This window comes from Mauremys mutica, chromosome 13 (assembly GCF_020497125.1).
Source record: "Mauremys mutica isolate MM-2020 ecotype Southern chromosome 13, ASM2049712v1, whole genome shotgun sequence".
NCBI classification, from domain to species: domain Eukaryota; kingdom Metazoa; phylum Chordata; order Testudines; family Geoemydidae; genus Mauremys; species Mauremys mutica.
This window is the reverse complement of record NC_059084.1, coordinates 11,834,875-11,861,919: the sequence shown is the minus strand read 5'-3', so window position 1 is coordinate 11,861,919 and position 27,045 is coordinate 11,834,875. Positions and strand designations below refer to the sequence as shown.

Below are 27,045 nucleotides of genomic sequence, written 5' to 3'. Positions count from 1 at the left end.
AATACACGGTTACAGTTTTAGTAATTTCAATACTTAAATGTGTCATGTCCCTATCCAGTCCTGGGTTCCTTTTTTTAGAAAGTCAATCATGATTAATTGTGTGATAGTTTTTTAATGCTGACAAATATCTACTAGGGAATAAAACAAAGCTACTTCTTCATTACTTAATAAATCACTAAATGCAAGATTTGAAGTAATATAAACATTAGATTAAAACCTTAGAGCAATATCATTCTATGCATGGAAATCCCATGGAGGCCAACAGAAGGTGTGTGTGTAAAACAACAGTTTATGGCTGATTCCAAAGGGGAAAAATTATATATAGGAGCTAACTTCACATATACAGCTCAGGGACAATGAACATGAACAAACATTTTTATTCTAGGCAAAAAACAATTTTTAAAGGGGTGCTTTAACCACTGAATGTCTGCATTACTCTAATTTTAGATCAGTGTAACTGCACTGAAGTCAACTGGGATTCTACAGTTGGGAATTAAGCTCTCAGTATGTTCACACTGTTGAGTTATTAAGCCTTAGTAAATATAGGACTATAAGAATTGATGCACTGAATTAAATGGGTTCCATCTAGTTGGGTACCTCGTCATCAGCTGCTACACACTTCAAAGGAATGTGCAAGAAACCACATAATGGACAATTATGGATTAACCTGCTCATTTACAGAGTTTTTTCCTACCCCCAGGCAGTTAGCGGTTATCTTATGCCCTGAAGCATGGGGGGGGGGTAATATCCCTTATACATTATTTTTTATTACCTCATTACCCATATCATTCTTTTTTTAAATTCTAGCAAACTCTGTGTGTCAGTGATACTGGAGCAATGAGATCCACAGGTTATCTATCTCATGACCCACTGTTTTCTTTTGGCAAATACTTTTACACTTCTTAGTGCTGTGGCATGTGGACACATAAGGGCGAGAAAAGTTTTTCCCCCGTGCATACCCAGCCATGCAGATATCCAGCACAGTGGCAGTGGCTGTGCTCTCCTTTGTTCAAGGGCAGCTCCAGCTTCCATGCTATTACAAGCTCTTCAGTGGGAGCATATGTGAGCTGTGCACTCCACATCCTTTCCAAGGGTGGTGCAGTGACCACACTTTCTACACACACCTGGAATGACTGTGCCCGCTCAAGGCAAAATGCCACAAAGAACTCCTGCTGCAGCTTTAATAGACACTTAAACCAACATAAAGATGAAAAATCCAAAGAACCTCTAACATTTACCTGATTAAGACTTACACCTAGTGAGTGACCAAACAAATGAACTTAGACTGCCATTTTAAGGAAACTGTTGTTATTACTTCCATCACACAGCATAGTGCTTAATCAATCATTGTTGTGCACTGCAAACAGTTCACATTTTCAAACAGATACATCCCCAGCCTGTCATTTTTCTGACAGTAGGATTGGGTAGTTTTCTATACATTATTTGAAATGGGTTATACATCTGTCCGGGGAAGATACCAAGTCTGATGGCCAGTTCTGTATTTTATTATTTTTGCTGCCTCATATTTCATATGTTAAAGCTCTGGAAGCAGCTATGCTTCCAGGTATCAGATAAATTGAGCATCAAGCATAAAATGTAACACACACACACACACCCCTTTTCTTTTAACCACCTCTTCCCCTTAGTCGATTGGATGTGTGTTCTACATGCCTGCATAGAAGCCATCAACTATTTAAAGGGAAGACTATTGCTTATTTTTGTGGGGAAAACTCAGAAGCTAAGTGTTCTACTCTCTCTTAGAAATGCTCGACTTCTGTTTATTACAACTGCTTGAAGTTAGATGGTAGTCTCACACTTAGACCCACTAAAAATTATTTTTCTGATGCTCTGTCATGTTGTACTGCTAACGAAGAGATTAGCATTTGTAATATTAGTGCATGAGTCATTCCCAACAGGATAAAAATATCATAAAACCCCTAACAAATAAAACTTTCCCCCTTGCAAAAATATCTCCCAATTTCTATCCAATTTTTGTTGAGACAGCTGCACAAAAAGTCTTTGCGCTTTTTAGACTGAATTTTTAAGTAGGCTTAAGATAGTCTAATTTTGTTGATTAACTACTTGATTTGCAGATACACACATCTGTGATTGAAAATCAAATAACTACCATTTAAATTCTAGCATTTGTACTCAGAAGGGATTGCAAGTACAAAACTGCAAATGTAAAATTAAAAGGTGACTTTTGACAATTAGGCCTTTTATCTAAAACAACTGGTAACAGACAGCACAAGTTTTCTCGATAGCTCCTTGGGAATACACTAAAATACAAAAGAAAGAAATACAAGACAACATTTAAACCTTTAAAGCATTACAATCAAACTTTTAAAATAATTTTTCCTTTGGCCTCTTAAATACCATTGATCAATTTAACTTCTTAGGATTACAGCTGCGATCTTATTTCTCTATACTGTATTTAATCATATCCATATAGTGTCTTAAAATCCACATATTTATGTATAGCTTTTTGATCATATACCCACAAAACTAGCATTTTGTAAAATGTTTATCATAACCTGACTCAAGATACAAAAGTACTAAAAGCCTCCATCCTGTAGTTCTTATTCAGACAGAATCACCACTGGTTTCAGTGAAAAGTGGAATTAGATTGAATGGCAAAAGACTACAATTAGGAAAAGACTCCTCATGGAGTCAAAGTACTATCTTTCTATCTTCAAAAGCATACATTACTTTCAATTTATAAATGGCTTAAAATGATAACTACTTTGAGTTCACAAACAAGAGAAAAAAATGATTACTTTGAGTTCACAAACAAGAGAAAATATATTTTATTTGAAGCAGTTTGATTTTCTGGTTTAGAGTAAGAAGACAGACAATTTACTCTGATTCAAAATAAACAGTTTATACACAAAAACTGGTCAAATGTTTACACAAACATTGTTATGAATTTTAAACAAAGAAACCAATGTTCTGATTTTCAGATGAAGATTGTTAACGTTAGAGCATGCTAAGCAAACAATACCATTCACACTTTCATAATAGAAACAAAACCATTCTTAAAACCTAGGTCTTGTTAGGTAATTTAAGTAATCAGCATTAACTATCAGCTTATTAGAAATAGGTAAACATCATCATTAAACAAACTGCCACAGAATATGAACAAAGACTATGAATCTGAACAGCCACATAAGATTGTTATTATGGAATGTAGGTGAAACAAACTAGCAAGGTTAACTGATTCAAGTACACCGCCTTCCCAAGGATTCTAAATGACTTACATTACAAACCTGGATGGGGTATCGCACTGCATTATAAAAGCCGTAGCTACTGTAATCAGTAGTTGTTTAAGGACTTGATCCTGTCCTGTGGTAGGATGCATCACTCTGTATCTCGTTAACCTGGGTACTCCAGTCTGCAAGGTGACAAGTGCCTTGGTGAGTTGCTCACCACCATTAACTCCTAGATGTGTGTTGGTGCCCAAGAGGGTGACATTGCTTTCCCACTTCCAATGGTAATTGAGTCTCAGCACATCACAGGATAGGCCTTATTTTGAAGTAGTGTAGCTGCTACAAGCTATCTAGTTATACTTGCCATGTAAAGGACAGGATAAAGTTCTTAACACTATATTAATTGAAAATAAACATGCATTTATTAACCTCTTAAAAGTAACAAAAACGTGTGTGTTCTTTCAGATGTGAATACTTAAACTCAGTTAACTTGGAATGCACGGAACACAGAAGAATCTTATTGTCATGGCTACAAAAGCATTGTTAAAAGGATAATTAAAAACCTATAGCACATAATTAGGTCTACACGCAGAATATAAGTGGGGTATCAGTTTGAATTTACAGTATGTGTAGCTTTGTGTTAAAATATTTGCCTTAAAAACATTAGAATTAGGCTGTCAGCCAACTAAAGTGAACCAAATTCTGCACTTCTCAGGAAAAACCTTTGCTGAAGTTATGATGATGTTTTGATTGAGTAAAGACAGCAGGATTTGTAACGCTCATAGAAACAATCCAGATATATAAAACATACTCCACATCTGAAAATCAAATATGTTGGGGTTTTTTTAATTAAAATAAAATTTGTTCATTATGACTTGTCATTAAAACTAGTTTAAAAAAGCATGTTTTCACTGAAAATGCTAGTATATACTTAAAGTATATATTTTATATTTTGAGCATGCTTTCAAAAATTAATTGTAAATGAAAATAAAAATAAGTGAATAATGCAAAAATTGGTTTTGCTTACTGTAACCAACAACAAAATCAATCAATCAATGGTACTATTTGCGATTGTCATGAAGACTGAGCAGTAAGACTGGTATAAAAGTGGGGATTCCAACAAATTGGTAAAAAGCTAAAATGACTAGAATTTCATTGCTTTTTACACACAGCATGTCCCACGAACATTGTTAAAATACTTTTTATATTTTTTAAAAACAAGCATATATTATTAGAGGCCTGAACCAAAGTGATTTAAGTCAATGGGAATCTTTCAAATGACCTTTATATGTTTATCAAATTCCAAGTATAAACCCATTCTTACAGTCATCTGCATGTAGCTACATGCAAGACAGCTATAGCGCAAAGTGGTTAGAAAAGTCCTAATAGTCAACCAAAAACCAACGCTCTGATTCTCCTCCCACCCTGGTGTAAATCACAAGTGCCCCAACTGAAATCAATGGAGCTACACCTATGTAAAACTGGTGTTAAATAGGAGGAGAATTTGACCAAGGCCTCACCCAGTTTTGAGGCTTGGTTGTTATGTTACAAAAGAAGTGTCTTTTTTAAAATTAAGAGATTAAAAGTATACATATTGTAAAGTTAATAATGTTACAATAAACTTACTAACAGGGTACCCAGATGCATATCATGGTTCTCAGATTTATATATATATTATATATATTATATATATATAAAAAGTACTATACTAGGCTAAAATTGTACAGATTTGTTAAGATCTTTAGTGTTCCGAGAGCAGACCTAGCTATGTTCTTTGCATCAAAATAATGTTGCCTTTCACAATGTGCTCACCATGAGGTAAATGCAAACAAGCTGAAAGTCACACAGATCTGGATCTGACAGGAGCACAGAGCTACTGTGGAATAAATTTGCTTGAAAAACTGTATGTTATTCTGTAACTAAATCTGGAAGAAAAATGAAAAGTAAATTGAATAAATTCAACCTACTTTTTTTCCATGGCCTAGTTTTTAAAATGTGTTTTTCTTTGACGCTGATGTGAACATGTTAGAATATATGTGGCTTTCATGTAACTTTAGCTAACAACTTTTTAGCAACTTTTACAGAAACCAATACCTTCTACAGCTTACTTCCCTTAACATGCTTACAAACTTTGCACTAGTATACAAACTGACATTCTGTACGTTAACAATGGAAATCAGAACTTGTGTTTGTATTATTTGTCCATCATGTTGAGGATCATTTCACAAGTTATTTCTGTTTTCTGCTCCCTCGGAGTACTTGTTTCTATTCCATATACGACAGGGACAATCTCACTGGCACAGCATTCAGTGTTCACAAAGGAAACATCTTGGAATGATCCCAGGTCAACAGCTTTGCAGAAAAATTAAACATCATAATTGTCAACTAGAGAAAGAATTAAATACTAAATGAATTTACCATTCTGCAGTTTCACTGTAGGGGGAAAAACATTTTCAGTGTCTATAATGCCCCACTACATTTTTTATTTTAAAGTCTCCAATTTTGGAGGATGAGTACATTTTGTTATAAATGTCACCTTGCTACCATTAGGATTCTGTTCTCAACTTTGGTGGATCAATTTAGTTGTAATGTGCAATAATCAATGCTACTGAGTAGCACCAATGATTTACTAATCAGCAGAGACCTCAACATTAATTAATTGGAGACTTACATACTTCTCACATCCATGGCAGAATGATGAAGAGGGAATTCCTTTAAAAAAAAATTTAAATTCATTTTCAACAGCAGCAGCAGAGCATGTTATTCATCAGTCAGAAAGACACCACAAATCCATTTTTAAACCTGAGCAAAAGAGTCAAAAGTTCTTGTGATACTATGATCTTTTAATAAGCCAATTATATATCTATATTTTATAGTCAATATTCCAAGTGTGTGTGGAAAACTATTCTTCTGCCCTTGTTTATCCCCAAATACTAACCAGTGAAAAAAGTAATTTGGACCCAGTGCTTTAGCATGTAATATCTGAGAGAGTCAGATAACAGGAAGTAGTTGCATTCTGTCTCTCTAGTGCTTGTAGGGAGATTATTTAAATTCCAGCAAACTGAATTTCTCACCCCAAGAGCTGAAGATGCACAAAAATTCTCATAGTCTGTATGTAGCAAACAGCAGCAGCAAAAGTCTACACAACGTAAGTATTGCAAATACAAAAGCCACAAGCAAAGCCTAGGTCTGGGTCTACACTGGCATTTCTTTTAAAATCTTCAGTCACAACCATTGCAGCCTTACCACTGAAAGGAGTGGAGGGAACACTATTGTAAAACCACCTGCTGATGTTCCATCTTGAGATGTATTAATCAGACTTTGAAAAATTATAACATCACAATTATCATTATGTGAAATGTTATCCCAGTGGCATTGTCCATACAGGGGAGGAAAAAAAAATCAGTGTAAACTGCCTGCCAATACATTAAATACATTGTGTTGCCTACTCATGCTTAGAAAGGGTCAAATAGGACAAGCTTGCAGTGGATCAATGAGCCAGCACCTTTTCATATTGGCTACCATCTTGTACTCCAGAATCTAAGCTTATTTTTTTTAAAAATTACTATATGGCCCTGATGACTGTAAAGATAACCTTCAAAATGTGAACAAATAGTAAACCAATGCAGCGTGAAACACTACTTCAGCAGAGGTGCCTAAGCTGCTGGCAGGAGTTCTCTTCGAGAGGGTCTCAGTTTGGTAACTCACTTCCCCACCCTTGATCTGCCATAGCCCAGATAGCTCTCCAGACATGATGCAAAGCTCACCTTGACTCCCTCACCCCTTTTGTAAAGGCTGCTGAGGAGAGTGAGAGAAACAGATATCTAGGGATAATCCTTCTGTTCATCTTGTGATTTTTAATTTATGGGCTAAGCGCCCAAAGTACTGGATGGGAGCCTATAGTTGCATTTTAAAAATCAGAAATAACAACAAAACAAATGTGTCCTCCCAAGCCTGCAGACAGCCTGAAACAATAGCTTTGAGGTGTGAACTGTCTTACTCATCTCAGTGGCATGTTAACTGGGAAGCCCAATTTTGTTCAAAATAGTCATTTTTACTATTTCTCTGATGACCAAACACAAGATAAAGAAGAGGAATTGATCATATTATGAAGACATGCTCAGTTTACTCTAAGCAGCATTCTAGTTTGGCATCACAAATGGGAGGAGCTTGGTTTGTGGTACTCAGGAGTTTTCAATTGGGTCCCTATTGCCTGCTGACCCACGCTGATCCGCACAAGAGAACTCTCTGTGGCCTTCATCTTCCTTGATTAAAGAACAGTGCTGCATTTTTGACTATTGCAGGGCTGGGAGACTGGGAGGAAACTTGCATGAGCAGGGGAACAGTGGCTCCAGAACAAATAATTGAGCAATGACTCACACTCAGATGACTGGGCTTTCTGACACACACAAAAAGGTGTCTGAAACAAACATTCATCCTATGTTAGCACTTAAATTAACTTCACTGTGAAATATTAATTAAATCACAGGAGGAGATTCACAGCTTTAGCCATATCTGGTTGATTCTAATTTACTTGATTAAATTCTAACTTATTAGCTGATTACCTTCTTGCTTAACATCATGTTTTAGTCTGTCACATCTTTTCTTTTTGCCCTTGCTTCCTTTGCGGCGTGTAACAGATTTTGCCCTCACCAATCCACAGCTTTCAGAATGCTTATGCATATTATTCTGATAGGACAATGAAGCACAGACATATGAATGCAATTATGCATTTTAAATACAAAGAGACAAACATTTCAAGTTTCTAATATATAGATTTTAGAAAACTAGAAAAAAAGTCAATTAATCTCAATGACTTGCTACTTATCAAACTTCTGAAGATTGTTCCAGTAAAAAATTTTAAATTCCACTTTAAAGGAACATTATAAAGACTGGCAGACTTAAAATCAGATCTAGCATCTTTGTTTGATTCATAAGTGAATAAAATTGATATTTTATAAACTAATTTACAAAGAAGATAGGACCAGATTTTGAAGCTACTATAATCACAAGTCCAAACAACAGTAACACTTCTTGTTGCTAACACAGTATCCTGTGTGCTCAGGAAGCTGGCTGATACAAATTCTGCTGGTAGCATATGGTTTTGAAGAATAGGATTATTATTCTCTCATTCACTTTGCTGAACTATTCCTTATATTTTCTACTTTACATATTTTCTCAGTTTCTTCTATTTGTCTTTTGGTACCTATCTAGGATACTTTCCAGATATTTACATTTGTTTCTTATTTGCCTTTTATTTTCTATCAACAGACTATTTGCACGTTCAATCTTATTAATTCCGAACTTGCACTGTACCAATAAAATTCTTGAAACAAACACCTGGCCTTTTATATAAAGTGGCAAATTGTCAATGTATTAACCCTTTGATGTAAAATCTGGGAAAAGCCTATTGGTGTCTCTGTATCAAGGAGCTAGCAGGAGATTCAGTTCAGCCAGTAGTCTGCTTCTTTATAAAAATGAGGTATGTAGTACTTAACTAAAGATATCTCCCCATTGAGATTCCTTAAAAGGGAAGTACCTTACCCAGCGTGAATAGCCCTTGCCACATTTAGGGCATTCATAAACCGTTGGTTTAAAATTGGAATCATGGTATTTCCTGAAGTGAACAGTTAGAAGCTGCTTCTGCCGGAAGCATTTGCTGCAACATACACAAGTGAAGGGTTTCTCACCAGTATGTGTACGCTTATGCACAATCAAGTGTCGTTCCTGAAACAAAGAAAACAATGTTTAAAACATAACTAACTTTTTGTGACAAGCAAGAAAACTAGAGTCCAAGGTTGTTGCAGTTTCCTTAATTTGTCTCACAGAGCAGAGGTACTGAAGAACATGTAGGGTAAAATTCTGCTCCCACTGAAGTCAATGGCAAAACAGTCACTGACTTGAATGGGACCAGGATTGTACTCAATGTGTACCATCACTTGGAGAACAGTGATCCCTGAAATAAAATGTTAAGGGCTGAGTACTGAGATTTAGTTTGTATTTTCCTAAATTTTTCACTTTACCGGAACATTCAAGAGTGTCAATTATTTTACTGTGCAATCATTTAAAGAATGGTTGGAACAAAACAAACCTTTTCAGAAAAATGAGAGAATAAGTTAACTGTTTTGATTTTTTTTTAAAATGTTATTTCAGGAGTTGGTGGGTTCTTAAGACTTTGTCTCCTACTGTCCATTGGAAACTCCACCCCTGCAGAGTTTGCACAGCCGCAATGATGCAGTGAGATCCACTGATATGGATCCTTGCATGCACCTGGAGACACGCTGAAGGAAATGGAACTCTGTAGGGAACAGTCTATGCTAATACATCAGAGTCTATGTAATTAACAGTGGGAAGGAATGACTAATAGCAACGGTATCAGACAGGGTAGAAAAGATTGCTGCTTGTAGAGAAAGCACACCTGCATACTGCAGCTTCAAAAACCTCTTCAAGATCTGGCTTGCCTCCTGCCCTCTTTTCCCCAGACAAGCGGACAGCTGACTAGATAAGAGAATGCCTGTGCCCTCCTTTCCTCGGACAAGTGGTAACTGGTGAGTTCAGAGGGCTAAGTGGTTTTAATTCAACAGAAATTATTTAAAATTAATAAGATGCTGAAGTTATAAAGAACACATGTGAAAACCCATATTACTGAGCCCTCAGTATTTTACACTGTTACCCACTTCAAGGGAGCAATGGCAAGATAAAGCTATACATGGTTTCAGTGGGCTTAAAAGCCCAGCCTTAAAAGTTAAATATCCCTTTCTACTACAGAGTATGCTTGTCTGATTGAGAATCCATGCTTTTGATCCGTATTTAGTTATCTTCTCTCTATATTTTAAGTCTCTTCCTAAGTGAGAGAGAATCTTTCTAAAAATCAACAGGCAGAACAAGTCACTAAATTTTCCAGTGACAGTCCTAAAAGCACTTAGAGCAGGAGTCTCAATGAAAGAATCCTGTGTGTTTTTTATGAGTTCTTTTTAAAAAAACTCATACTACTATAGCATGTTTATTCCTTTGGCTTGTGAAGATTTTAAATGTGCAAATGTATAGTACATACATTGCTAATGTAAGGGTAATGGAGTTAATAAACTGTTACGAACAAATAAATATTCCATAGAGCATGGCCACATATTTCAGTTTTTAAACATGACAGATTTCTAAATACAACTTAAGAAGATGAAAATTCATCACGGCTGGACTGCACATAATTCTCTAATCAGAGCATCCAAAAATAAAAAGTTTCTTTGGATTGAAATATAGTGTAAAATGATTTGTCTAGAGTGTCCGTAACTCTTTAATCACATAATCCAGGAATGAAACAAAGACTATAAGGTTATATATTGGGATAAATATGCTTCCCTATGTTACTGATATAGCAAAAAATGTATGAAACATATAGCATGATTTAATTCTTCCATTTTCAGATGTATGAAAATTTCTTCTAGAATAGGTATTAGATAGAAATATGTAGAAATACATTCTGATAACATAAGGTCCACTAAGAAGTTTGTTTCAGCCAAGGCCAGATAAATAGAGCAAAGCTGATTGAGGGTCTGAACAAAGCTGTGTAATGAAGTTTCTAAAGAGTTGTCTATATCTGCAAGATATGGGGTACATCTAATCTATTAAAAATGTAAGTTGTGTAAATCAATTAGGCAAGGACTATAGTATCCTATGTCAAATTACTTTTTATGAAAATAACCTATTCCAGGAATCCAGTCTTTCCTGACATTTTGTATTGCTGGGCTTCCAAGCTACTTTTATAGCATATTGTTATTTGTTTTATATAAATGCCAGTTCCGACTGAAAAACTTTATTCTGTACATGTTGAATACTACAAATAAGATGCAAATATCATGTTTTGTTATCACAATGGCAGTGAAAATAACTGCTCTTATTTTCTACTTTCGAACAGATCATGTCTGCATGATTTTTCATAAGCAAATAGTTTAAAGACTTTTTTGCATTACTAATTTATCATTCATTCATAAACCGGTTATCTTGCAAATAAATATAGACACAGAATTTTAGCTAGATTGTGGTAACAAATAACTATGATCAAAGCAAATATAACCCCAAAGCCAAGCCTACCCCACAGAAATATCAACTGAATAAGCAATCACACTCCAATTAATGTAAATACCTGCTTGCATGCATAACTGCATTGATCACATTTGAATCGCTTTTCATTTCTGTGAGTTTTCCTGTGCTGAATAAGAGCATAGCGCTCATGGAAGAGAGCTTCACAATAACGGCACTTCGTCGCTACGGTCAGGTAGGAATGCAAATTACGTAAGTGGACACCTAAAACAGTTTTAAAGATCATTACACTGAAAAGTTGTGGTAGCTGAAGATGGATATTTGGATGTCCATAGTTTCAGACAAAAGGCTAGTCTGTGAATAGTCCTGAATAGATGTACGGGGGGGGAAGGGGCGGAGAGAAGAAAGCTGACAAGGAACCTTCCCGGCCCTTACTACCTCTGTACAGGAGCCCAAAAACAGTCTACTGGCATCACCTATGGGGAGCAGCACAAAGGACCAGATTTTCAAAAGGTGTTTAGGCGCTTAGTGGGATTTTCAAAAGCACCTAAGCAGTTTAGGTACCTACCTCCCATTGAAATCATTCTGCATCTTTAGGCACCTAAGTACTTTTGACAATCTGGCCCAAAATGATATTTACCGTATTGTAATATGGAACTTGCAGTATACGTGGGCTTGTTGACAATCAATAGGTGCTTGTTAGGTGATAATCTTTGAACAAAGACAAATTCCATAAGTAAGCACCCTACAGTATTCCTACCTTTATGAATAAATATTTAATTGATTTCAATTTGAGTTAGACCTTTAGTGGGTTTTCCAAATGTGCCTAGGTGCCTCTCTTTATCTGCCTAAATACCTTAAAAAATGTGGCCCTTAATGCCTCAACCCACCTCATTCAAGCACTGGGAGCCCACTATAACTTATTTAATCAAATACACACACACTTGTGATGAAGGCATGAGCCTTTGTACAAGCTGAAAAATGTGCAGTATTGACCCCAATTGTAACTTTTGGATATTCAGCACTTTTGAAAATCAGGTTGGTACTTAAGTATCCATTTAAGACCCTAACTTTAGGCTCCTAGTTTGAAAATCTTGGCCTTTGTGTATAAATTTGTTTGGAACCTGTCAGTTATATTGACTCAATTATAACAAATAGGTTGCATTTCTAATACAGTGGCTTGTTAATGGAAATCTGGTTTCTATGAGGTCTTCATATTACTTAAACACATCAATTTACAAGTGAACTATATGGATACTGATAATTTTATTGGTATGCAAATGAAGTATTGTTTCAGATACATAGTTAGTATAATCATAATTCTCTTGGAAACTCATGTGGGTTTGTATTTCCAATATAGTGGTTTGTATAACTGAAAATTTAATCTGCATATATCCAGCTTTCATTTATGATATTTTAAGCATAAATTTGCATATATACCAGTACTGTAGTGATATTACTTGCAGGTGAGAAAAAAATCCATGAGTTGTATAAAGAATTTAGGTATCTACATCAGAATATAGTGGTTTGCTTTCTGCTTGATGGGAAAAGACCCAAAGAGTTAAAGGTCATTTCTATTTATTGTACACCATCATCTGTCATGTCACATGAAACTTACAGAACCTGAAAATAGATCTGCTACAACTGCTTAATGGAATTTAAAAGTTATATAGTACAAATATCGCCTGTTAAGCATATATGAAAGCAAGATTAAAAGTTAATATACACTTTATGAATTGATTATGAATGTGATTCCTTGTACTCTTTGAAGTCTCATTAGTGAAATGCTCCAAAATTCACAAGTAAAGTTAAAAAGACAGTCAAGGACAAATACAAAAAGGTACAAGCAGATCTTATATATTCAAGGATATCAGTATATTAAAAATATTCAATATATTTCTAGCTCCTCAGATTTCTGGTCTGACACCCACTTTTATTTCATGCTTGGGCTGGGGCTGGAACAGAATCTGGAAACTGTGACAGTCCCATCAAGATCTGCTCCTTCTGTCACACTGAGTTTCCACTCTGTGCAGTAGAGAATCTATGGCCTAGATTTTTGTTACGGCTGTCACTCTGGAAAATGGATTTTCCTAATGCCACAGGTATTTAGTAATATCTTGGAAATGTTAACTCTTGAAGTGGAGCATTATAACTGTACCAATCTATAGCAACCACAAGATGGCACCACATCCCCTCATCACGAGAAATTCATGAATATTTTTTCTCTAAGAATACTTTAATGATAAACATAAGTCAATGAACATTTTTATAGCCTATGATCAGTAAGAAAAGATACCAAAATTCCCTATGCATTTGCATTCCATTTTTTTCTTAAATCCAAACTCACCCAAATCACTTTTTCTTGCAATAAATGTATTACAATGTGGACACTGGTATCTGGGCACATTTTCACTATGCTTCTGTAATATATGGATTTTCATGGTACCACTTTGTGTGAATCTGGCCTGACAAACATAACATTCATAGGGTTTTTCTCCTATGAAAAAAGCATGAGAAGTTAGATAACATATGCTCAGCAGCTCTACATATATATTTGATACAAACACACCTCTTCCATGGACATCTATAGCCCTGATGCTGCACTGTGATCGACCAGCACGAACCTCTGTGCCCGAACAGAAACTCATTAACTTCAGTAGGAAAACTGCATGATGTGTGCAGAGATCCACACTAGCTTACAGCTGATCCCAATGCAGGATTTTAGCCTACAGAAGTTGTGAGCAGAACTAATGACAGTACAAAGCCATTTATGTAACTTAAAATATTAGTTTGTTCTTTTTTTTCTGCTGCGTTTAATGTAGGAAAATACATAATTGCTAACACTGAATTGGGCTAAATTCTGTTCTCAAGCAAACTTTGTAATCTGTTTGTCTTCACGGGGATTCCATAAGGAAATAGGAGACCACGTCAGGAACAAATTACTTTTGTTATTTTGCCATAAATATTAAAATACTGCAAGTTATAATTACAGGATTTGCAGTTACTCATTTGCCAAAATAATTTACATAAAGGGATTGTATTTTTAGGAAACAGATGTGCCACAGTCATGCCCAAATTTGGGGGCAGCTTTTTTTTTTTTAAACCCTCCCTGACAGTCAGACACATGCCATGTAAAATTAACCAGGCCTGATACAAAACTGAAAATTGGATCACAGAAAACAAGAGCACACAAGTGAAGACGCTGAACGTTTTATTTTATATGTCAGTTTAAACAAAATGAACACAATTAAAAAAAATTGTCAATCTGATAGGCCACATTTTCAAAAGTAGTTTAAAAACAGACCCAACAATTTTACATGAACATTTTTCCATGTATGTTATTTTGACACACAAAACATAAGTGAAAAAACTGTCTGTGTAAAACTGCAGCAGCAATTTCAGAGGCTGGATTGAGGCCAGTTTAAAAAAAAAAAAGTAGTCCTACAGATTTACCAGAACTGTAAAATATATATATTAACCATTACATTAGTAAATCTTACCTGAATGAGTTACCATATGTCTTTTCAGCTTATAGGTATCTTTGCTAGCATAACTACAGAGGTAACAGTTATAAGGACGTTCTCCTGTGTGTGAACGAATATGACGCTTCAATTTGCTTGCCTAGTGTAAAAGTCAAAAATTTATTCAACACCACCCATATTAAAGGAACACTGTCAACTTAAAATCTAACCCATTTTACAAATGTAGCAATTTCAAGTTCTACACTAGTCATTAAAACACTCTTTCAATTTTGGTGGATTTGCAACCACAATTTTTAGAGGTATTTTTAACATTCCTCCCCTGCATGGAGCATTGAAGACCCACACAAACAAAAGGGAAACTTACTATGCAGGAGGAAACAGTGAAACTGGCCCTGCGTACTCCTCCATCAAATGCACAAAGGCTAGGATTTTCAAAGCAGCCTAATGAGGGCACCTATTTCCCTTAGGCAGCTGTGAAAACACTAGCCAAAGAAAAATTGAAAATATAGAGAAAAAATGGAAAGGCCAATACTAAGTAACATATTTGCTCATCATATTGGTTTCAATCTGGAAAAGATATACATGCTTAATTTAACCCATGAATAGCCCTGCTCAAGGTCACTACTCAAGTAAAAATTATGGATATGCTTAAGTGTGTGCTGCATCAAATCCTAATTGCATAGCAATAACTATCTAAGAGCTTCTTCAGCACTCACTCAAGCAAAACTCCCAGAAACTTCAGTGGGAGGTTTACAATAGGAAAAAGTGATTAATAGGAACCTTACTTAAAAAAAGAGAAAAGTACAGAGTATATTTAATATTTTAAAAAATCATTTCAATTTAGATTTAAATACTATTCAAAATCTACTAGCACAATGCATGTGGATAATTAAGGGACCATATTTTGAAAAGAAGAACGGGCAAGGTCTGTACACAGCTGCAAATTGGGCACAGCATGTCAGGTACTTAAGCATCTAAATAGTCATTTAACAATATAACTGCAATAGTAGTGGACACAAATGTAGGTGCATGATTGAATGCTTACTATTCCATGTGAACCTCTGGCATTTTCTAGTTTTTATTTTATTTGACCCAAAATTACAATATAGATGCCAATCCCACAAACACTAAGCAAGTGTTTTACACATTAGCAGTAACAAATGATTACAACAAGCCTACTCATGTGCATAAAGTTAATCAAGTGCCTGTTTGTAGGATCAGGGTCACTGTAAATACATCATGCAGCAGACATTTTACTGTTAGATAATAACTAGAAAAAATATTAGAACAAAATGTATTTGTTGGTTTGTTTTCAAAAAAGGGTTAGATTAAAAACAGAAAATGTTAACTTAAAAAGTACAAGAGCTCACTCAGAATGAGTGAGCAGACAAAATAAGGAAGTGATGATTCTGAATAAATATCTTTTTTTGGAAAGGCTTCTTCATAAATAATGAAATTCATTCTCTACTTCTGAAAGTTTTATTAATTGGGCTTTGTGAAGGCACCTGGAGGTGGAGGAATGGAACTCCCTCCCTCAGTATTTGGCCAGATCCTCGGGCTGAAAACTCAACCCTTTGTGGCCATTACACAAGTTTATGGGCCACTGAATCTGGAGATCCGGTATCTCCCTCTGCTTACACATGCCCCTGTGGCAATCTCCATGCCAGTCTATGGGATCAGTGCAGACCCCTCCTTTGCAATATGCAGGGACTATATCAGCTATCTGTGTGGCCACCCCTCTTCCGTGGAGGGAAGTAATGGGGTTAAAATGGTGGAAAAAGCAATAAACAAGCCCTCTGCACTAAGGAGAATCTCACCCACCCAAACAAGTCATCCAGTGTCAATACTGTAGCTTAACTTATGCAGCTACATACGTCATTTACTGACCTGTGTATCTGCTATGGTTAATGAGTTTTGTAAAACTAAGGTCAATAAAGACAATAAGAAGGTGCACCATTAGGTCCCAATCCTTCAAGCACTTGTGCTCATAAGTAATTTTATGCATTTATGTAAAAACCTACTGAACTCACAGCATTTCAGGCCTTTGTATTTGAAAACATACATCCTCTCCCCCAAAAAAGAGATTCAGTAGTACTGCACTTACTTCTACACTAGAATATTTACACATTGAGCACTTAAAGGGTTTTTCTAGAGTGTGCTTATATCGCCTGTGTCGTGCAAGCTCACCACTGGTCACAAATGCCATCTCACAGTCACTGCACTTATACGGTCTGGTCCCTGTAAGAACATATTATTTAGAATTTTTTAAAAAGGCATATCTGTGTAACTTCTCAGTAGTAAATCAGCATTTACACATTAATGAAAATAGTTTTAATATCAAAATTGATATGAAATTTTTTGAAGATTCAAATATTTTAAAAACTATAAATGTATTTCAAATGCAAGGTTTATTAATTACATTCCTAATATTTTAAAATATTAGGAAGAAAAAGGCCCACAGACATTAAAAGAGACAGACTAGGTCATGAGCACAGGAATTCGATATTTTAATTCATTTCACCTTGAGGATGGTTCTGTTGAATATTTTTTATATATATATAAAAACCACTAAAGCCATGTCGTGTCACCACTCTACATATGGAACTCCCAATAAAATCAGTGTGGGGTTTTGAATGCAGACTGATGGCAGAAGACAAGATCATTTCAAAGCCACTTAAATCTGGCAGACACCAAGTAAAAGGAGCACGTTCTTACATACTAAGTATACCTGTATGTGTATTCACATGGTTACGCAGGAGAGTAACTGTACGGAAAGCTTTAAGGCAGAGATGACACATATGGGGTTTTTCATCAGAATGGGTTTTCATGTGACGATTAAGACTTGACAGTCTAAGAGAGGTGAATGCGCACAGATCACAATGGAAGATCACCTTTTCCCCTATAAGAATATAGACATATTTAGGACACATGAACCACAAAACAATTATTTGACTTAAAGAATAGTGCCAATTTCCTAACTAAACCTCTTAGATTAAGTAATAATACTTTTCACTTCTGCAGTGTCTTTCATAAGAGTACCTCAAAGTGCTTTCCAAAAATTAAGCCTGTCAGAAAGGTATTATTATACCTATTATAAAAAGAGTTTAAAGTGATTCATCCAAAACCATATACTGAGTTAGTGGTACAGTTGGGAACAAAATCCAAGAGGCACGACTCCTAGTCTAACTCACACCAATGGATAATCCTCCCTCCCTTGAGAGTATCTTTAACATTTAGCTCATCTAGATGCTTATATCCTGTGGAGTATGCCTCTGATGTCAGTTTCATTAACTAGTGAGACAACCTCCTATACTTACACAAAAGCCTAGAAATGGCAGATTAATTATCAAATTCTCCACATATTCAGAGGCTTGAAAATACTAAGTATAGACAAAAAAAACTATTATAGTTTAAAGCCTCTTAATCTATTGCTTGAACTTCAAGAATGCAAATGCAGCAGAATGTTAGTTTCTTAAGCAGTCAAAGAGAACTATACTCCATGCTGATTATATAACACCTGCAAACTCACATAATAGAAGTAATGAATTTCTTTAGAAAATAAATTGAGGAAATGTGGAACATTTTCAGCTTTCAAGCAGATTCATAGTTGCCAAATGGCACATAGTGTAATATTTGGACAGCCTTCCTGGAACCATTATCTCAGGTCTGGGTCAAGCTGATTCTTTACGACAGCCATTCATGTTGCAGCCAACAAATATTTCTAGAGAATTCATGTGCCTGTATCAGGACATGCAGCTAGTAGTATACTTCAATGAATAACAAACAGAAGTACTTTATCATTATTTTATTCATCAGTTCATATCCACACAAAAAAATGCATCTTGGAACCACCCACAGGCACCTCCAAACTTCCTGCAAATCTTGTAAGTTTGGCCACGGGGAGGCACTGTCTAGCATAGCTAGTAAGAGCCATCAAATCAGGGCTCAACCTTATTAAGTACATCAGACAAAAAAACTGCCTCACCAGCAAAGTAGAAACTTTGCTTCTTAGGCAACTTTATCTGTCTGCCCACCCCAATCTCCTGCACCCTATATTGCCTCTGCTGCTGCTAAAAGGTTTTGCCTGCAAACCTCCCCTTCCTTTTGCCTTCTTTTAAGGACTGAGACATGGTGGCAGGGGGCAACATGAAGTTTGTCACTGTTACAGAGACTGCTTCTCCACCTGGCAAACTCTTATGGCTCACCAGCAGAAACTCTGCTCTGGCAAACCTTACTCGGACTGTTGAACTGAAACTCCCATCATCACAATCAAAGAAAACTGAAAGTGAAGACACAGATGAGAGAAAAGACTGAAGGCACAGAGGCAGCTAGGAAGAGGGGCTGGGATGGTAGCAGTGGAACTAGATGGGTCAAGCAGGATGCACAAGGACAGGGAAGCCAGGATTCACAGGGGAAATTAAGAAGGGAGCCTCTGAGAATGGGAGTTATCTATGAAGATCCGGAGCTCCATCAGCTTCCATAGCAAAACAAAACAAAACAAAAAACCCACCACAGACGAGTTATAATAAACAGCTCTTTCATATTTTCCTCCACCATGAATTACCCTATTCTGGGCTTATACTTGATAAAGCAGTCAGTGCAATTATAAATTGAGTTTTTCTCATCTTTGAGTTTGTCGTAATATAGGAGACTGAAAAAGTTATAATCTAAGGATTTCAGAAGACAATGATTTTAAATATTAAGGATTACCAAGAAGGCTCTAAAGAGTACAAATCTCAGAATGACTTTACAAATCTTCATGTTTAATTATTAAGCATTTACACTCAACATTAAGTGGAAAACCCAATGGAACCTTAGCTATGGAGTCAGGTTTCAACTCCTCCAAGTTACTCAAAGTGCAGATGATTGAGGCAGGAATCTGAAGAATTTCTCTGTTGAAACTTCACAGTGACATTACACCGATTAAAAAAATTCTTATCAGGTAAGGTCAGAAAGGGTTATTCATTCTTCCAAATTTCAGTAGTAGTTCTAACCTTAACTTACTCTAACCATAAAGAATGGAAGTTACTTACAGGACTTCAATCGGTTTTCTAAATATGAGCTACAAATACTGTATAGTCAACTTTTTACCTTTTTTCCTATGCTGTGTGTTTTTTTGAGCTTCTAGAGTGTCAGTGTTTTTTATAACTGCTTGTTCTTCTTGCTCTTTGTGTTCACAGTGTGACATTGACATATCATCTTTGGCTTTACAGCTCAAGATCTTTGCTTTCTCAACAGTGAAAATGTCCTTTTCTCTTCCCTCTTCATTTGGAGGCAGTTGCTGGACCTTACCTTCAACTGCATGTAGATCTTTACTTCTATCAATCTAGTTTAAAAAATAAAAAACAAACAGTTTTGCACTTCATCAAGAAAAAAAATAGTCTCAGTACAATCATGCGTGTGGCAAAACAGCAGAGGCTATCTGTACCAGCAAGCAGAATACAATAAACTACCCATCAATTAATTCTCATTTACAGCTAGTTATTTGGTACATAATCTGCAGGGATTTTGATTTGGGACCTACTGAATCAATGAGTTTTGACATATACTTCAACAGGAACAGGACCAGACTTTGGGGGACAGTTTTCAAGCACCTACAATTGGGGCCCAATTTTCAAAAAAGGCCATTTAGGCATCTAAATTGAGTGGGCAGATTTTCAACTCGGTGGAAATTGGTGGAAGTTGAGCACTTCTGAAAAATTAACAGATTCATGTAAAGTTCCTAAATGGAGCTACAGAGTGCTGGGCAATTTCCAAAACCTGGCCCTGAATCTTTACAGATTTAAACAAATTTTAGACCTTCTTTTTGAGACTATAGCAATGAGACTATAAAAGTTTATATTTTCAACTTCTTTTGACAGCATTTTTCATATAATTTTTAGGACTCTACATTTTAAGAAAAAACAAGGAAAATAGATGTAATTTTTATAAATTATATTTTTGTAAAATTAATATAGGATTTATGCAGTATATTTGTAAACATTTTGTATTAATTCCAAATCATGCAGTAGTTACTAAGGTATTGTAATTGAATTTTTGTTAACTAAATAGGTTTTAATAATCAGTGTGATCATTACTACTCCCGAGACTACAAAATATAATGCATCATCTCTTGAAAGGGCCAATGTCTAGTATTTTAGGCCCAACATTCAAGTTTTGTAGCAAAATTTACAAAGCCAAATATTTATAGCAATACCAGCATTTTCATGAACTTTCCAAATAGTTTGTTCTAAGTGAAAAATAGTTGTGTCTGGCATTAAACATTCCAACTTTCACACCCAAACACTACAGTATCATACTGATGTGTGAGACCCAGGAAAGGAAGCCTACCAGCGTACTTATGAACATCCGAGTCAACTGAAATGCAAATAATGCAGAAATGAGAAAAATAAATTTTAAAAAGTATTTTAGTTTTAACAAACTGTCTGTAATGTATATAGGAAAGATTGCTTTTTAATAATATAGGATGAGATTTAAAAAACTCGCTTAAAGGATTTTTATGTCTAAATACCTTCATTTAAAAAGTCACAGCCATGATTTTTATTTTTCATTTATATTTTTTAAAACCAGATTTTAGTTTTAAGTCTACCAATATAACACTACAGACCAAAGGTTACCATCTCATCATCTTCATTGATGGTATCTCTACCTTAATCAGTAGCATTCCTGGGGGTTTATCCAATGACTGTTTTTCTTCATCTTTTGCCTGTACTTTTTCTTGCAAAACGTTAATCTGCATCACCTCCACGTCATGAAATGTATAAACACCATCCTGTATACTTATTGCTACACCTGTGGGTAGATTCGGCTGAGCACCTACTCCCTGTTGCACTACTACCAAGGGCTGCAAGACACTTGCACCTCGTTGTACCACCATGTGCACCCCACTCTGCTGCTGAATATTCAACTGACTGACCGCCTGGAGCTCATCTTCTCCTTCCTTCAAATGCACAGTCTGCAGCATTATCAAATGTTTTTCACCCTGTACTGGAGATGGGGACAACTCCAGGTTTCCTCCCTCTTCCAGCTGCTTGGCTAGAGGGGCTCCATTTAGGCCTTCAGCATCTGGGTCAGGGATGCTGTTTCTTTCTTTCACCCAGGATATCTTGCCCCCTCCATCATCTTCTCTTGCCTTGTCCCAGGTTCTTTCAGCACCTTTTATTTTCGTGAACGGCTCAGGCAGGGCTGAGTCCTGAGAGGCCATCATTAAGCGAACCTGTCCCAAGAGACAGCAAAGAAAGCTACTAAGGCCCCTCATCGCCCTTAAATTCAGCTCACACCAACTCCACACGCTGCCCTACGCCGCACCACTTCCGCTCCTTAATAACCCCCACACCCAGAAACCTTCTCAGCTAAAACCCTGCTCACCCAAAACCTACCTCCACTAGCCACACCCTGGGAAACCAGTCCCCACGACCCTTGCAAAGCTGCCCTTTCCCCATTAAACCCCACAACACCTCCCCTCCAATAACCTCCCCCATCTACCACCCACCCTCTAGCAAACACCACCATGGCACCCCTCAAGCACCTAGCCCCAAATACCCCCCCATATGGGCTACCCTCCAGGAAACCTACCTCCCGCCCTCCCCAGAAGCTCCCCAAACCCACCCACTCCAACCAACCACCTCTGCACCCCACCCTAGTGACCCGGCTGCTCCCCGCCATAATGCCCCTAAAGCGCCACTAGCCCCCACCCCCCGGATCCCCCAGCCGCTGCCGCGCGGGGAGCCCCCACCCTGCGGCTTCCAGCCCCCACCTCCAGGGGCGGCCGCCGCCCTTTGCCCGGCCCCGCGCTCCCCCCAGCGGCCGGCCCGGCGCGCTCAGCGGAGAGCGGGAGCGCGGCCGGCGCACGTGACTGCGGGCCGGCCGCGAAGCGGAGCGCTCCGAGTCCCGCGGGGGGAGGGGCGACAAGAAGCGCCCCTCCCCCACGGCAAGGGGACGGGGACCCACCCCTCCTGCCTGCAAGGGATCGCCCTGAAGTACCTCACTCCTTCCCCTACTGCAGGGAGACATGGGACCCCCACTGCCCTGAGATCCCCACTCCCTCCCCCAGCAGCGGGGACTGAGGCCTGAGCTCCCTTTTCCCAGCTGGAAACCAACCCCTTCCACTTCATTTCCATCACACCTCATCACAAGGGGCAAGATGGAAAACGCCCAGTGCCAGGGCCCCCTCCCAGCAATGTACTGCCCGGGTAGGGAGGAGAGCCTGACCTTGCCAGGCTCTCACTTGCAATCTGACCAGTAGGAGACAGGCCCTGTGTCACTATAGCCTTCACAAGCTAAGCAGACACAGAAAACCATACACCAAAAAAATAGTTTAAATTTGTTTCAATTTCCAGAGACAATAAAAGTCAGGACCTTCAAGATGCTGACTGAATAGTTAGAGCCCTGCAAATCCATGGATATTCGCTTTGTATCTGCAGATATTTGCAGATCTGATGCGGATACACGTTTTGTATCAGTATAGGGCTCTATGAATAGGAACCACCTCTTCACCCTGTTAATGAAGGCCAACAGCTTGCAACTCTATCCCAATGCATGAGCCCATGGGACCACATGGATCTTGCTGCATGGTCAGAGTCCAAGTTTCCATTTTCCACTTTTATGCAACCATAGCAAGTTCCTGTGACTAGACAGTAAAATCTCCCATAAAACCCAAAAATATTTAAAAGCAGCAGAGTCCTGCATGCATCCGACAAAGTGGGTATTCACCCACGAAAGCTCATGCTCCAAAACGTCTCTTAGTCTATAAGGTGCCACAGGACTCTTTGCTGCTTTTAGAGATCCAGACTAACACGGCTACCCCTCTGATACAAAAATATTTAGAAACATTTCCCCTAACTGAGTCATAAAGGAAGATTTCTGAGTGTTTGTTTAATGTTCTTAACATGTGCTCCTACTTGGTGAGAGTCAATGGAACAGCACTCAGTTGGCTTTCCACTTTCAAACTAAAGTATTTACATGCTTCTCTTATGGAAACACTCAGCCTAGATATTATGCCAGTTGAGTGTTATTCAAGAGATAGTTGACGGCCAGTAGTGTATCATCATAGAATCACATAGAATCATAGATTATTAGGGTTGGAAGGGACCTCAGGAGATCATCTAGTCCAACCTCCTGCTCAAAGCAGGACTAATCCCCCAAAAGGGGCCCTCAAGGATTGAACTCACAACCCTGGGTTTAGCAGGCCAATCTTACCATCAAAGCTTAAGTATTTTACAAAATTGATTGAAGAGCTATAAGCATGATTACACTATACTGTAGTTCAGGATTGGTTATTCAACCAGGGAACAACAAGTTTTATGTTCAATTGTTTTCTAAAGGCTTTATAAAAATGTCTGAGATATTTTGTGAAATCATACAAGTTTATTTCATCTTTTATATCCTTCAAAAACAGCATTTTTCAATCTTCAGGATAAACCATTAAAGTCCCATATATTTTTTATGGCCCATTTGCTGCTAATACTCTAACATTAGATATCAGTGCAGAGGAAGGATTTAAAGATTCAACTCTAACTTTTAGGATGGCAAATTGTAAAATGCCTATAGGTTAGCATCTCCCATGTCCCAGTCGTGGCCTAGGCAGTCTATATAATATTCCACTAAACTGTTTTCACATTGATTGTCAAAACTGATAGGCTCGACCCATTTAAAAATATTGATTGTGGTTGAAATTAATTCAGCACAAAAGCAGCCCACAGTGCACATCCTGGTCTACATAGCTGATATAATGGAATTTTGCAGACCAGCCTACTTTACGCTGTATCCAATGTATACTATTGAATACATTTAAACTACGGTACAAATACTTTTCAGTGTAAATCCAGGTATTATGCATTTCATTTTCTGCAAGAATATAACAAAGGCATAATTATTTGTTTCAACTAGTGCCCACAACGATAGATGCTATACAACCACAAAAGGAAGGCACTAAAGACTTCACAGTCAAGGCAGTGATCGTGTGACTTGTTGCAAGAGATCAGTGCCTGAAGTCCCATTGTTATCAGAGGAGCTCCACATAGGTGCAGACATCCAGGTTGCAGGATGTTGACCTAAAAAATACATACACAGAAAAGTGATTCTCATGACTTGACTGATGTTAGTAAATTAACCTTACAAGGCCTTGTTCTCGGAGGTGCTAAGTTTCCATAGCTCCCATGTGCTCCAGTGGGTACTACCAGAAACCAAACACCTATAGCCATAAACTTGCAGAAACCAAACAATTGTAGGGTTTTACCTCATAGTCGTTTTACAGTTTAATTTATTCAGGAATACACAGTGGCGCATAATGTAGACAGTATTATCACAAAGCAACTAAGCCTACAAATTTCCATCTCATCTAAAAAAAACTTCCAGGTGTAGACACTAGAAAAGTAGACACAGGCTACTTTATGAGCAAATAATTTCACAACTATTAAGTTATTTGCTAATAGGGCAACCAAAACCAAAGCAGTTATTAAAGTAAGATTATTTACTCCAGTAATTTCTGATAACATTTTAGTTGGGTATCAAATTGTTTACACTCAATGGGAGTCTCTCAATACCACTAAAGATAAGACACAGAACACCAGAATGGTGCCACTGGCTGCATTCAAAGATCATACTTTCAGATTTTCTGTATCTCTTCAGGTTGCTACTGTGTATTATGTAGTAATCATAGGTAGTTGAAGGGCACTGGGGAAAAAGAAGCTGTTAAAATTATACCTCTTCCTTTAGGTCATTTTAATGAGTTTCTCTGCACTTGAACAGTCATCTGCACCTAAGTGCTCTCTTGCTTTGTACTTCTGTATTATTAATACCAGTACGATCCATGCAGTTTTAGTTAAGGGTCTATCATTATTTCCATTACCATCTGATATTTTCAGGATTTATAACTCTAATTTAAAATATCAATTCAGTTCATTTTCATTAAATTCAAAAGAGCCATTTGATCAGTGATCCACAAACTAAAAATTCCCTAATGAAGTTTTGACACAATAGATAGTAACAGCACCATTATGATCCTTATGGTCTATTGTGTGTACAATCTCCATAGCTATGAATATTGTCTGTTACATCATCTGTCTATAAACTACAACCAGGCTTTTACCCAATACTCCAAAGGTTCCATTTCAGTCCGTCAGGTGAAGAATCTACATTTATCTTGTGAACAGTATAGTTTTTAAAAAAAACATTCTAATTATTTTGGGGAGAGTAAACAAAGTATGAATCATTATTAATTAGGGAGGTCTTACCATATGGAATTTAAATATTTGTCAGACTTTTTTGTCAAAACAGTGTTGCATAAAGAAACAAAGAGTTCAGCTGTACAAATTAAGATAAATTGCTGTAAAGGAGTTAAGAGGGCATGAAAGTGAATATATATATACACACACCCTAAGATCTAAAGTCATTGGGCCAAATGCTGCTCTCGGGTGCCCCAGAGTAAAGGAACAGTGTTTGATCCAATATGAGTTTTTATGTGTACAAACTGCACAGTTGGAATTCACTTTTTGGGGGAGTATTTTGGCATGAGTTAAAATCAGACCATTAGTCCAGATTTCAGATGTAATTCTCAATTGACTGTCATTTACAGATTTAATTGAGACTCTTAATATTAGTTAAAATGTATTTAATGCTAATAGCTTGAACAACTTTATCATCACATACCATATCTTTGCTCTTCAGAGTAATTAAAAGCCTTCCTTTTGGTCCCATTCTTCCACTTTAGGAAACAGCCACTGGTGATTGAAGAACCAGTGGTAATCAAGAACCATTCTGTACATTTTGTACTGCTTCTGCATGTCCCTAACATGGGCCCTAATCCAAATCCCACTGAAATGATTTGGAGGCTTTCCATTGACTTCAGCAGGTTTTGGATAGGGCCTGTGGTCTATAAATCTCTGAAGCAATAAGGCCTGATTTATTGAAAAATATTCAGCCTGTCCAGAGTTCAGGCTGGATCAGGTTTATTGTCGCAATGAATCAAGTCGGCAAAAGGGAAAAAGCAAACAAACCAATCAGCCGCAACCTGGCCTCTATGCGGAACCAGTCCAAACCTTTTCAGCGTTTCAAATGGGTTCAGTTTATGAACTATCTTCTTGCACTCCAAGGTCCATTCTAATCCTAAACATGACTCCCATTTAATCTAGTACAAAGACTCACATTCCATCTTTCTTAGCAGCCTTACAGTGGAGCATTTTGAAGGTTTTTCATAGTCCCCTGCCTGGAAGTATCACTTTTGTATATTGCTTAATCTAATATTTGTAGCCTGCCCCTCATTGTGGTATCTGAGTGCTTCAACACTGCTCTCCATGGCAACAATTTTTATGCTTCTAACC

General features: G+C 37.3%; 1 protein-coding gene across 6 annotated transcripts; it reads right to left on the bottom strand.

The window, feature by feature from the left end:
- Positions 1-2,791: 2,791 nt before the first annotated feature.
- On the bottom strand, positions 2,792-26,462 carry CTCFL (CCCTC-binding factor like). Of its 6 annotated transcripts, none has more exons than XM_044984564.1 (12): positions 26,375-26,458; positions 21,375-21,941; positions 19,817-20,051; positions 17,454-17,624; positions 16,830-16,963; positions 14,744-14,864; positions 13,591-13,740; positions 11,347-11,507; positions 8,751-8,933; positions 7,772-7,895; positions 5,878-5,918; positions 2,792-5,591 (listed from the first exon to the last, which is right to left on the bottom strand). In XM_044984564.1, exons 1-12 carry the CDS (start codon positions 26,420-26,422, stop codon positions 5,520-5,522), a joined length of 2,007 nt encoding a protein of 668 aa, XP_044840499.1. In that variant the 5' UTR covers positions 26,423-26,458; the 3' UTR covers positions 2,792-5,519. The 6 variants fall into 6 exon arrangements, with proteins under 6 accessions (XP_044840499.1, XP_044840502.1, XP_044840498.1 ...); XM_044984567.1 differs by having other exon boundaries at positions 2,792-5,558; XM_044984563.1 differs by lacking the exon at positions 5,878-5,918 and having other exon boundaries at positions 2,792-5,558.
- Positions 26,463-27,045: the final 583 nt, after the last annotated feature.

Coding starts and splice junctions, on each gene's coding strand:
- CTCFL (XM_044984563.1), bottom strand. CDS start 26,422: ATGGGACCAAAAGGAAGGCTTTTAATTACTCTGAAGAGCAAAGATATG. Junction 11,508..13,590: donor TGCAAGAAAAAGTGATTTGG/GTGAGTTTGGAT, acceptor AAACTGTTTTAG/GTGTCCACTTACGTAATTTG. Junction 8,934..11,346: donor GCAGTTATGCATGCAAGCAG/GTATTTACATTA, acceptor TCTTTGTTTCAG/GAACGACACTTGATTGTGCA.